This window comes from Carassius carassius, chromosome 22, assembly GCF_963082965.1.
Source record: "Carassius carassius chromosome 22, fCarCar2.1, whole genome shotgun sequence".
In the NCBI taxonomy this organism is placed as follows: Eukaryota; Metazoa; Chordata; class Actinopteri; order Cypriniformes; family Cyprinidae; genus Carassius; species Carassius carassius.
The window spans coordinates 12609127-12623453 of NC_081776.1; the positions used below are offsets into that span (position 1 = coordinate 12609127).

The window sequence follows — 14327 nt, forward strand, 5'->3', positions numbered from 1 at the left end:
CCAAGGACGGAGACTTTACCTGACTGAAGGCACACCCATGCTCCTCTGGGAGCACGTGAAATGATCACATCCAACCGATTGGTCCAACAAATTAAAAAAAATAAAATACAAAAATGATTTTGAATGCAAGCACACCAAACATAAGACTGTATTTTTGCAATGCTTTAGCGAACAGGTCAAATCACCAGCTTAACAGTTTAAGGAGGTGCTCACACTTAAGACAAATGCATTGCGGTTCTGATCCATATGCAACTGCCTAGCAAAATTGAGAAATGTTGAAAAAAGACAATTGTGACGTGGCAAAAGAAAGATCCAAGGACTGAACTAATTCCTAAAGTTGTATGCCTCCACTTGTGGAATTCAATCCATTTATGCCTCCAATTAATTTGCCTCAAAATGACAATGTAACTCAGTCTATTGGACATAATGGAAGTTTCATTAGGTGGGGGAATCCTGTGGACACTCATTTTCTTACCCCAGGAGTTTAGTGCTTCATCAACAAATAAACCACAAAATGATTGCATTTTCATCCCCTCTTCTTCTACTCTCCAGTGCTCTCTCAGAAAGGCAGAGCTCTGCACCATTGGGTAGGAGTAATGAGCTTGGTTGAATGACAACAAACCCTTTTTAAGAAACAAAGCGCCAAAGATTCCCGCTCATTCAGAAGAGCAAAAATGCTTAAGAAAGAGAAAATGAATGAGGGAGAGAAAGAAGGGGCCTATTTGGAAAGCAGATGACAGATTAAAATGTTTTTAGAGTCATGTCTGAATAGAAAGATCTGAGCGAAGGACAACCACAGTGGAGGGTTTCGGAGAAGCCCAGACAGAACCAGTATGAAGAGAATGACGAAGACAGAAATGCTGCTAATAGCGAAGCATCCATCAAAACATAGACAGGTCCACAGAAATGTCTCGGGAAATGCAGAAAGATTGAGCTGGTGCATGTACAGCAAGGATGCTTTCACACTTGGTTTGACTGCTTTGTCCAAACCAGAGATGGATTCAACTCCCTCCCCCACTGGACTCTTTTCACGTTGTACATCTGGGTTCAAACAGTGGTATGTGAATCATCAACACGAGTACCACCGTGAGTAAATAGATAATGAGTCAGGAAGAGAAGGCAGTATGGCAGTTTATGTTTTTGCAAGAAATACAATGTGTACTGCTCTCCGAATGCAAATTATCTGGAGACAAGCAGGTATAACAATGTGTATTGGAGCATGCAAAGGAACAAATGTGCTATGATTTAAACCCATGTCAACAGTGAATATTCATAATTTGTTTTATTGGTTTTAACAGAACAGTTTTGCATATGAGCAAATGACCATGTTTCATTCCTGAATGAATCAAGCGTTTAAATGATTCGGGTAATTCGCAATGACTCACTTGTTAACAGTGACTTGTTCTCACCTACTGGCGGCATTTATTTCAGATTTAAAGTATCTTATCTTATTTTTTTATAATTTCAAACGTCAGTATTCAATGTTTTGTTTAAAATATCGAAACATTATGCATTTGTAACTGCAGGTAAAAGCACTCCATGTCCCTCTGAACTGAATTGAATAGTGTGTAAATACAAATTCCACTTCAGAGGCAATTTCTAGAAAGATTTATTTTGTTGACACTGGTTTAATTTGTTTGGTACCAGCCTAATGTCTTATTATTTTAATTGACTAATTAAATGTAACAATTTGACTCAAACGATGCAAGCTTTTAGAAAAAAAAAAATGGCTCTCTTAAAGGTAAAAATGCCCATAAAAGTTAAAAATCAGTTTAAACTTATAGAATATCAAAAACTCCAGCAATCCATGGTGGTCAGGTATCAGCACAATAACACACATTCCTCAAAATACTGTATAATTATCGTTATTGAAAATATTCTCAAAAAATATCAAGATAGTTTTTATCAATATCGTATACCCCTAATGTCAAGTAATTACAGATTAAATGACTATAAGTTAGTATTAACAACAACAACAATAATAATAAAAAAAGTGTTTTTTGTTTTTGTTTTTTGATTACCGTTATTGTTTTTATTATGATTTATAGTATTAGCATTATTATTATACAATGGTATTATTATTATTATTATACAATCGTTAATGTTATTATTCTTATTAAATTAGTTTTAACAATACAATTATTATTATTATTATTATTATTAATTTGTTTTATTTGAGTTATTGTTAATAAATTGACAATACAATTATCATTAACAATACAATTGTATATTATTATTATTATTATTCAGTTGTGTTTGTTTTATTATTATCAAATTATTTTTAACAATTATATATTATTATTATTGATTTTTTTGTTTGAGTGACTGTTATTATTATTGATTGTTTTATTTGAGTGACTGTTAAATTAGCAATACAACTGTTTGTTATAATGTAGAAAAAAAAGGGGGGGGAGGGCCCAACCTTGGATCACAAATGTACACAGGTCCACACCGAAAGCTCTAGTGTGCAAACATGTTAAGCATACGTTTGCATCTCTGACATGTGTGCAGCCAAACCTGCTCTCTGCAAGCTTAAATCCCTGTGAGTGGAGTCTAATGCGGTGATGGGTAGGTGTAGTCAGGAAACTCTGTAATACATATTTCATGGATTAAAAGTGAGCTGCTAGTCTCATACGCCACTGTAATTCACAGCAAAGCAGAAGTAGAGGGAAAAGATGAATGAAGTCTGCACAGCTCTGCCGTGGCTGCACTGATGTGCATCAGGGCATCATGTGAAAACTCAGCACGTCCTCTCCCATATAAATGAACAAACTAGTAAGCAAAGCAGCACATACCTGCCTGGAACATAGCTGCAGAAACAAAGACATCAAACGCTTGACACTGACATTCCACTCAGACTCTGCCTCTTGTTAACAAACGCTCACACCCATGTAACAGGAGGCACTTTGAGCGGGCAGGATTATCCAAACGTGCTCTTTCCTGATAAGTGGATTAATGCAACATTTTCATTCGACTTTTTCGCTGAGGCAGAGACCCTCTACAGAGGCGCTCCTTAGAAAGTTAGCCAAATCTAGCTTTGGATTATGTCACTGGGTGGGAATTTCCATTTCAATACCGAGGAGGAAACGCATTTGTCCACACGTTTTCCTCCATTAGCCACTGCTAGTGAATGCCACTCATTCTCTCCATCCTTTAAAAAAAACACCATTTGAAATGGACGCCACGCTCCAGAGCTGTGGCTCACTGGGGCTAGGAGCTTCTTTACCTCCTTTCCTTTCATCATCTCTGGCTGATTGTGCCGCTGAACTCTGACATTGATTACAAACTCACCGAGACATAATGGGAGTTGACATTTGACCTCTTTGGGGACCTCTTTTTGAAGACTACACCCATGTGTTAAGAGAGACAGAAGATGGCTACTGCTTACCTTTTTGACCAGCTGGGATGCAGCCTATAAAGAAATAATGGCATCTTAAATGCCAGAAAAATGGAAAATCACAAGATTCCAGGCATAAAATAATCCCTTCTGCCCTTAACTAGCAGAAATGAGTCATTAGAGTTGTACTTAACTAACATCTGAACAATCAGTCGTTAATGTCCCTATTTTATGGTTATGAACTTCTATAATTGCCCAGCTTTTATTTCTCTTTTAAACAGTTGGAATATTTTCCACAGCAGTTGCCAGGGCAGCAGGGGGATGCTAAAACGAGGCATGCCTCGGTACAAGGCCTCATACCCACATCACATTGTGTCCTAGCAACAACTAAAGGAATATGACAACAGACTCTTAACGAGTGCATTTTATTTAGAAAATGTGATCAAAATTCGTTACTGTAACCACTGTGCCAAGCCAGTATTAACTTTTGCATTTGGTCCACCTCAAAATAGAATATCTGGTTACAACCTTGTTTAATTTCATAAAAAAAACCTAAATGTTTCCTTTACAGAAGTATTAAGATGCTACTTTTGACTCTGAAGATCGTAGATGATTAATACTATACACTACTAATGTAAGTCAAAGCACTTCTGTGCCACTTAATGATCCAAAATTGGATCCTCAAAATGATTCCAATCAAAAATCTGATTGAATTCAAGCATTCCCACACTGTCTGCAATGATATGCAAACAGGCATCTTATCACACAGAGTGTTGTATAAAACCAACTATCTGTTGACTACCGCTGAGTGCATACATGGGAAATGCAAAAATCTGATCTGAGATTAAACTCGCTGGTTTCCATTTCCCATCTCTAAAATATTTGCATGATTCCAGGTCAGTAAACCAGACTTCTGTTAAAAGAAGAGGCAATAAAATATTGGCTTCTAGAAGCAGCCTTGGGTTCATACAAGGATAATATAAAGCTGCATTAGTAATCCATGCATCTAGCGATCATTTATGAGAAAAATGTCTGTGTGTGAGGAAATATGCGGTCATATTTTTTGGTGTAAAATCAAATGGGCCTTATAGACTGGGCTTTTCATTATTCTGCACATAAACACTGAATTGTCTGGGTGAGAAAAGTCTTGAACAGACAATAAAGCGCAGCTTTATACAATCTGCCCATTATACTCTAATGACTCCCAATATGACAGAATCTTCAGAACATCCCACACCAGTTTATACCCTGCTGTCCCAATTAAAACAGCAACAACTTCTGATGCCACGTATTTCTGTTTGTTATGAGTGACACAGATGGAAACTGTTTTACATTTACTAATGAAATCACCCCAAGAATTTTAAAAACACACATTCATGCTCTTGTTGTGAGTGATTCGATACAATAATCCAGTGACATCAGGAACAAACTAATTTTTAGCTGTTCAGGGTCAAGAATTAAATCAGGGTTAAAGGTAAACCATAAATATACTAAAGGTCATTGTTTATTCATGTTCATTCATAACGTTGATTTACAATATATATTAGAATTATATATGCATAATGCAAAATTTTAAAATTATATATGCATTTTATTTCATTAAATATTATAAAATTATTATAAAAACTAATAAATGCATTAACTAACTGAGCATTTATGGTTAATCCAAATTAAATAACTTAAAATCTTTCTCGTCATGATCTTTCATCAAAATGTAAACTGGAAACCAGTTTAGTCAGAAACCGTTTTTTTTTTTTACCCATCCCCTTCATGCATCTGTCTCATTGAAAGGTTTTTTTATCATCCAAGTAATTCTCAAAGAAAACATAGTAAAGATATTATAAACAAATAACATTGTGAGGAGTAAGTACTGAAATTATACTGCATGGCTTTTACTGTTTGCACATATTTGTGTGTTAACATCTCAACATTTCTCATGTTGATGCCCTATGCTTTGCCATTCCTTTGAAAAAAAAGTAAATAAATAAAGAGAAATGTCATTTGTGCTTCTGTGAATAAAGTCGCTCTGCTCAAGGTCTGTGTGGTCAATGTGTTCATGGACTCCAAACAGAACACAGAAACTCAGAGTAAGTAAACAACTCGGCATTCATATGCAATGGATAAAAAAAACATTTAGAAAAAAACTTTTATACAGGAAGGCTAAGGCATAATGTGGGAGAATGTCACAAAGTCTCTCACCTTTTTGCCAATGAGCTTCTTTCTCAAGAATTCCCGTGCTTCAAACATGTAAGGAATGTCATAGAGTGGACGGAAACGCTTGTCTTTGTCCTTGTTCTTCTCCTATAGAGTCAGACAGAACAGGGGGAAAGAAAATGACAGACAGAGATAAGTCAATATACATAAATAAAAAATAGCCTTCATTCCCAAACAGGCACAACATTTAATCACTTCCTCAGTCTCTCATATGACTTCTTTACAAAATCACCTCTCTTTCCAATTTTACAATTTCCTTACAACCTAATATCTGCCCTTTTCCCACACAACAATGCTAATGTGTCAGGATTGGTAGATGACACGTCTAATTGTCTCAATCTCTTGGTCTTCCAAGCATGTGACCCCACAAGCTATCCGAGATGTTCTTGCTGCCACACACATTGATACACTACAAATAGAATTTCCATTTTTCATAAGAAAGGTGAAAAGGCTGTTATTCTCCCAGTCCCAGAGAAATACCAAACAACACTCGGTATGCTCAATATTCCAGGCTACCGTATCACAGCGGAGGCCACGACAGTATGAATTAACACACAGTGCCACATTCAGAGCCCCTCTACCTAAAATAGAAAATAAAATGTCATTTTTGTGTTGTGGGAAGGAATGCGGAGCAAATCACTTATTTCAATAAATCAGAAGATTGAATTACCAAACCCAGTCTGATTCTCTCATGATTCAAGACTGGTTTAGTTTAAGTTCAGAGCGGCTGAACCTGAAGTAGAAAATAAAAGACTAATAAAAAGTGTTTTTGGGATTTGGAAAGGAACACTTCACTCCATCTTTTCAATGAATCAGTAGAACCCGGTCTTATTAGCTCATGATCTGAACTGATTCAGTTCTTAAGTTCAAATCACTGATTCAACGATCAAGTAAAAGCAGTTAACAGTCTGGACGAGAGAAAACCTGCTAGGGAATATAGAATTATTTCAGGCCTTTTGGCAATAAAGCTATTGCATGGCTTCAAAAGAATAGAAACAAAGCGCTCAATTGATTTGGACTGTTTCTATGGTGCTTTATAACACTTCATGTTCATTGAAATTGCATGGAGAAAAATGTGAAAGTGACCAGTACATTAATCAAAATATCTTATGTTTCATCAAACTCGGTGACAACGGTGAGTTAAATGATCATTTTATTTTTTGTGAACAATCCCATTAAGAATTAGATGCCGATATTGCTCTACAGCTACAGTTTTTTCGGATTTGGCTCATTCCGAGCAACAACACTTTGACGCTTGAGGAAAAACCAAAAGCAAGGGCAGAAATAAACTGCAGGCAGACAACTAATAACACAGCCAGCATAAGGCATAGCTTGTGGGAGAGTTGAGAGATATCGGACTAGTAACCCTAAAGACCAAATCTTTCAGCAGATAAAAGCATATTGGTTTAAAAAGCATAAATCTCAGCGATTTTTAAATCACGCTCTGATTCCAGCGAACGTTTATCTGCTCTGCAAATAACACACTTAAAACTACATCAATCTGTGCCTACGTGGTCTGATATTCAGTATGAAATAAAACTGTATTGACGACCCACTGTGAGAGCGAGACATCTCTTCTGATGGAGGAGCTTTCTGGATGGCTAAAGAACTGTGGCGATGGAATAGAATACAGACCGAAACCCCTGACGGTGAAAGAGGAGACAACCCATTTTCAGCCCACCTATAAATATCCATGGCAATTCCTTTCCCCCGAGCAAGAAAAGCAGAGGCCAAGCAGTGTTGCGTAAAGAGTGTGTTTTTTGTGTAAATGTAGGTAAGAGAGCAAGCATTCAGGGTTTTGCTAGCTGATCATGAATCTCAGCAAGCGTGTTACACAAAGACACTGTGCTTTTGTTTTGAATATGAGCAGGCTAAAACCATATGATATTTGACCCGTGTGATGGGGATAACATACTAATTGAATATATAGCATGAAAGCGCCTGGAAGTCTTACACAATGAACAATTCAATGATTTCATCTAATTATGTCCACTAGACTGCTGCAATGCTGCTGAATAGCATAAATCAACACGAAACAAAAAGCTCTATGTCGATAGATGAGATAAAGTGTCTTTGTCATTGTATTGGGTAGATCAAGTGTTTTCAGCAAAGACACGGCAGTGTGGTTACTGAACCGTGTGAGGAGAAACGAGGAATTCTGCGAATGGCTGACATGCCAATGTTTGCCTGTTACTGGCTCTTAAAAATGACGGTTTGGATGCATGCAGTGAACGCAAGAACGGTTTCATTCTGCAAGGGCTAACAGAACAGAGCCAGATCTGCACAACTATCTGTCAGGTATGATAAGCAAAATAATCATGTGCTGATGACAAACTGACAAACTGAACTAGTACTATACTTCGTTAACTCAAAAATTCAAATTCTGTCATTGCTCTAAACCTCGTTCAGATGGTCTGTTTTCGAAATGGAGACTGGGGCTGTGGATCTCCAAAAATGCACCCTCTCCTCCACCATAGTTTTTAAATTCATTCACTTCACCCCCAAAATTTACTATATATGAATTAATATTTCATAGTATTTAAACCATACTATCTTGAAAAAAAAGGAAAACATTTTTAAAATAATGCAAAGCGCAGGGAAAAAGATAGTTTACGTCACATGATATTTTCATAGCCATTAAATGTAAACTTTTGTTCAAAACAGTATAATTGTTTTTCAGAACTATATGAAAGATTTTTCCTTTTCAACATCTTCCACAACTTATTATATCATATGAAAACCGTGGAATTTCCTCTTTTGAATCATCCACTTAATAAATTCATACCTGTTGGAACAGAATTAGGGTGAGTAAATGACAATTAGAATTTTTTGAAAGAGCATGTGTGTGTGATTTATTATTTTTGTTGTTCAACACCCCTCAGCTCCTGAACTTTAAATCTTCGACACACGCCTTTCTCCCATACATAGATTTTTGCCTCTTAGCTACAAACATTTTCATTTCTTTTTCTCATTAGCCAATCTCATTATCTTCAGGTGATAAATGTCCTAAGGATTGAATGTGACTGAAGCAGAGAAGGAGAGAGGAGCTCCAGACACCATTAGGCCTAAGGTTCCTGAGACCTCATTGGAGCTCCTCAATCAGGGAACAACCAATCGCACCCTCAGCAAAGACTGCTTAACAGGAAGTAAGCCACTGCTTGGCACAGATGTCCAAAATTAACCTATTTAAAGAATATTTCACCTAAAATTAAACATTTTCAATTCACTAATGTATTTCAAACCTGTATGACTTTGAGAAGACAAAACATATTTTGAAGAACTGTTTTTGTTAACATAAGTTCTGTTATTATCTGTTATCTGTATCTGTTGATATAAAAAGTCCTATCTGTAAACTATGGATTAAAGACATTTTCAATATATAGTCGGTGTTCTTCAGAGAACCTCATTCTTACATGTTAATTGTTTTGTTTTTTTAGACGTAGCCCTTTAACCAAACACATCCTCACTAATTCAATTGTTAATGTTTTGAACCCATATTTGAGACAAAAGGACTGTTCAGAATTACATAAGTCCATACAAACAAGCAACTTAAGAAAAGCAAGTTAAAAATTAAGTGGAAAGAAAATAAGCAGAAAAAAGACAAAATAGAGTCAAAGCTCCACTTTCCACTCAGTTTGTTTATCTTAAAGTTCTAGATGCCATTTTGCACATGCAAATTGTTAATTAAGCATATCCTTTTAAATTTCCATTTGATTGCCATTAATGCCAGATACTACTCAGAGAATGTCACTTAAGTAAAATAATTGTTTTTGCACTAAGCAAATGAGCAGTTGAAGGATTGAAAAGTGACACCTTATTTGCCAAGGAAGAACAGGAGACCTGCAAACTGAATGTCATTTTCTAGCTTTAAATTTATGCAAAAAGAAAAAAAAAACTAAATCTGATTTCACGATTTAATCTGATGTTTATCACGATGCATTCATCAAATATTGCATTATTCCTTTCATCTTGTGCAGACGAACTTCTGCATTTTCAGTGGTAAATGACAGCATGGCATAGATGCTCAATTTGTTTTTAACCCATAATATATTCCTTTAACTTCAAGGGTTTTTACTAAACCTTAACAAGTAAAACCTTAGAACAGATGAAGCTGTTCTATTCAGCTATAGTGCATCCAATCAAAGCAGGAAAAGCAGAAGTCAATTTAAACTTGATTCAAATATTTCTTAATCTTCAAGTATTATGGACTTTGAATAATGCAAAAAAAGAAAAAAAAATAGTAGCAATTTGAGAGTAACGATCAATAACTGGTGCATGTCAAGAGCACAACCTTTCAGCCTCTCCCCTAACATCACCTTAGTCTCACACGACAGCCAGGAATAGAGTATTATGACCCTCAGCATCAGTCGTAATGAGCAATTTAAACTCATACAGCTGCATCACAGATGCCTTAAAAAATAATCAGCATTCAAGACAGAAATTAGAAATGCCTTCTTAAAATAAATCAACAGTGACGAACAACAATGATGCATGGAGAAATGAAATTATAGAACAAGAACTGCAGGACACAGAGAGAGGGAAAGAGACAGAAGCAGAGAATAAACAATTGGAATGATCTTTGGAAGCAGAGGCATTAAAAATTAATTAATTAATTATGGTTAAAGGCATGTCTGTACATACTGTATATGCAAATATATGTTAATGTACTATATATATATATATGTAAATACAGGCTTTATACATTTCTCTGGCCAACTGTTAAATTATATAAATTAAATACAGTATTTTATATGGATTTATTTATTTATTTTTTCGTTTTGAGGTGTGTGGCACCTCATCTCTGACCTTGCCTAGGGCACCCATGTGAGTCATGCTTAACTTGTATTGAACCCAGAACATTCCATTAAAAAGAATAGAATTCCGGTTTACAACATCCATGGGTCATTACTCTCAAATGATTGGAAGTTTGCTAGAATTCCAAGAGTCAACCGATCCTGAGGCAAAGCAGAGATGTCTGCAAGAAAAAGCCTGACCAACCAAGTGTGAGATGAGCCATGGAACCATACAGTGACCCCAGACAGAGGCCACAGGACACACACACACACACACGCCTTCAGCAAGCAGGCACAGCAGATACACAAACTATGAAAAGACACAAAGTGGCATCAAACGAATTACACGCTGAACTCAAACACACAGAGCACAAACACACTGAGTAATGTGACGGCAAATGACATGTAAGTGTCTTTCAATGACCGCTACATTATATATGCTATATCTGCAGGGAAGACAAGGGTACGGTGTCTTTGGCTTTAAACCCAGATGTCAACATTTCCCCTGCAGTCCCCTCACACACACATACAATGGGAGTGAGGATGACTCATTGAGCTGATGACATAACTCCTCCCCCTCCACATCCTTGTGAGTGCTCCTAAAACGGCTGACACCACCACGCAGCTGGAAATAGCTCGCCATGGGGCAAAAATAAGCCTCCATCTGGCCAAGTGAGTGAGGGGGGAGAAATGAATGAGGAATAGAAATTAAGCATGGCACATGAAGTCACGTTTCTCTCAAAGAGATAGTTCACCCAGTCAAAAATGGCATGATGACAATGCCGAAATGCCAATGGTTCAGTGTAGTACACAAATGCAGTATTTTTTTTTTTTAAAGACATGGTCATATTTGTGTTTCTACTGATGGGTGCCACCCCTAATTTTAATTAGGGGTGTTCATTTTAACCAGTTAACCATTAAGAATTTTGACATATTAATACTATCAGTTAAATGGTTAAAAAAGCCATTTGTTTATTTTCAATAATTTATCAAAATATTTTAAAAGTTTGCTGCATGGTTATAATATGTTGCATATAATAAGTCACATTTTATCATTTCATTCAGAAATAGACCTAACGCAGACACAAAATGTTTACAAACATTATAATAAACATTGTAAACATAGCTAGGCTATTACAGTTCCCCTCACTCCACAAGAAATCCTTTCAATTAACAATATTTAGAAAAGAACAAGAATTAAAAATAGGCCTTTAAGTTATAGCCATATAAACGACAAGCCAAAACGAATTAATTTAGGCTAAAACGAAACCGAAACCAATGCTGGGTCTCTCATTCGACACAAAATCAAATGTTTCCGTATTCGCGATGCATTTGAATGCCATATTATTATTATGCTGCCTACTTCACTTGTGATCCAATATCCACGTAAACAAAATGTTTTGCATATCATTATGGCGGTTCGGTGATAACACAGGCTGCATTGTCAAGGTAGCAACGCTTAACTTGTGTGCACGCATGTATTTCCTTCTAACAGTGGAAGCAACTTGGAGACTATACCACCACAATACCATCAATAATAAATAATGATAAAGCAATTGAGTAGGAATGGGAAAAAAAGGGGTCCCAGCCATTGGGGGAAATCCGGGAGGGGGGATGGACAAAAGTCAATAGTTGTGGAACTCGACTGTCAAGGCTTTATGCACTTAAACATCGGATGAAGTGATTTGTTTCCCTTTAATACAGATGATGCCAATGTATTTTTTCTGAAAAATTTATTAAGTCCGCTACGTTAGCAATAATAATGTTACCTTCTTGAGGGATAGTAATGTCTACACCGGACACGAGCGCTGTCTAGGTGTGACCAAAACAGTTTGAAGTTGTCTAATTTGGACGGTCTCTCTGCTGCACTAATAGTAATAAGGCTGTGTATACTTGTCCTTACAAGTACAACTTGAGCTGTACTATTTCTGTCCCCTTCAAAAATTGATCTTGAGAAATTTTATGTGTATTGCCCCCGTGGTCCCAGTATTAATCAACAAAAGCGAGAGAGAGAGAAAGAGAGAAACACTGGGCAGCAGCTGTCAGAGTTCATCTTAGTGTTGGTCAACACATCTGGCCATAAATCCCTCCATGGTCCTCACAGCAAGAGAGAGAGAACAGTACAGACAATCACACAGACCCCGAGGCTGGCCTGGGGTCAGGTTTGTCTCTTTGAGTTGAAGTGTTTGTACAGCATGGCGCAGGGATAACGGTTACACACTCTGTATTGAACTGAAGAGAGAGTCTTTAAAAATCAGGACAAGAAAAAGCGGGGCAATTTTAAGAGCGGAGCAATTTTGAAACCAAACGGCAATACAGTGAACTGAAATTTTAAATCACACAAATGGACCTGGACTTTTGTTTACAGTTCAAAGTGTCACCATTACATTTGTCCTGTGCATCCCTGAGATGCACCATCCGTTATAAAAAAAAATGGATTCCCATTTTTCTGCTTCATAACATTTGGTTAGAATATGGTGTAGAGAACTCTACAACACTAAATATGAACAACAGGTGTGGTCACATGTACGGCTTATGACATTTTGCCAATGTGACCTCAATATTAAGGGTGTGTGACACCATCATCATCATTAACTGCATCTCGCATATTGTGCAACTTTAAACTCTTAATTTTGCCTCTTTATGTGTGCATGAAACAGACAGAGTGCTCACAATGTGCATGTGCACAAACAGAAAGCCATTACCATTAGCCATTTCAAACTAAATCAAAAGAGTGACTGAAAAAAAATATTTGCAGCTGTTCTGAAACCATTGTACAGCTGTTGTTTGAATGTTCGCAGTTAAAAATAATTATGATAGTTACTGTGTGCTAAACTACTGCAGCCGTGCTAGCCAGAATTGATTAGCTTGATGAAAAGATTAACAGAGATCTTGTAGTAATGTAGCATCATGTCAAGGTTAATGTAGCATTAGATTAGGAGTAAAAAATATAGGTAGCCTCCCCTTTTCGATTGCAGGGAAACCGCTCTTGAATAACTATCAACACATCTGCAAATGGTCATTGTGATTGATGGAGTGAATAAAACGCAATTAACTTCTTCATTCCAACTCTTAGGATGATTTTTCAATACACTACATTAACTGCTTTTAGAATTTAATATAAACAATAATAACCTAATCTCCATCAGGGCCCTTTGAACCAAAGAGAGTGAAACAGACATGTTTAATTGTTTGGTACTCTGCTGACTCCCAGCTGACTTTTATTCAGACCATAGAACACAGGGTAAGAGGTCATATTTGCCATGACAGCATCATTATTGATGAAACCTCAATGACTGTAATGCATTAATACAGGCAAAACTTTGCACACTTCTCTCTCTATCTCTTTCACCCTAGTAAAAAAGCACAGCAGAGCAGGGAAAACGTACTGCAAGAACATCAGGTGCAGAGATGCACTACAGAAGATACAGTCAGTAAACTGAACAGTAGTGCAGGTTTCAAAATACGAAGTACCTCCCTCACATCCTCTACAATGTGCCTCTGCCAGGGAAAACACTGCCGTCGCAGCATATAAAAGGTAGAAGGCAACATACGAATCTTTTCTACTAGGATACTTTTATCTGGTTGGTTTTAAAAGGCAGCAGGAATGTATCCACAGCTGCCTATTGTTAAACAGCATCTGATGCAGCAGTTAAAAAGTGTGAATTTATGCACATTATAAAACAAAAAAAATATATATCATATTTATTTTATACAGAGAGAAAAAAATTACTACTTTAGTTTACTACATAGTAAAAAACTTTACTATAAACCCCAAAAATGAATAATCCTCATAAAAAAAGATGGTAGTTTGAAGAATGTTGGCAACCAAACAGTTTTGATTAACATTGGCCATTGACTGTAAATCTTCTTTTAATGACAAAGGTTCAGAACAACAGGAAGGTGAGGAATTACATTCTAACATTCCAAAGGATCAAGTTTCCTGTCGCTTTGTCAAAATCTGGCTTTCAGGTTTATCTTTC

The 14327-nt window shown here is 36.6% G+C and overlaps 1 protein-coding gene across 1 annotated transcript in view; it reads right to left on the bottom strand.

Annotated features, from left to right (window-relative positions):
• The window catches only part of LOC132098986 (staphylococcal nuclease domain-containing protein 1-like), a 180994-nt gene that overhangs the window by 141880 nt on the left and 24787 nt on the right, over positions 1–14327 (bottom strand). Inside the window, exon 11 of the mRNA XM_059505323.1 lies at positions 5537–5638. Within this exon, the coding sequence (XP_059361306.1) occupies positions 5537–5638 (102 nt within the window). The remainder of the gene's footprint in view (positions 1–5536; positions 5639–14327) is intronic.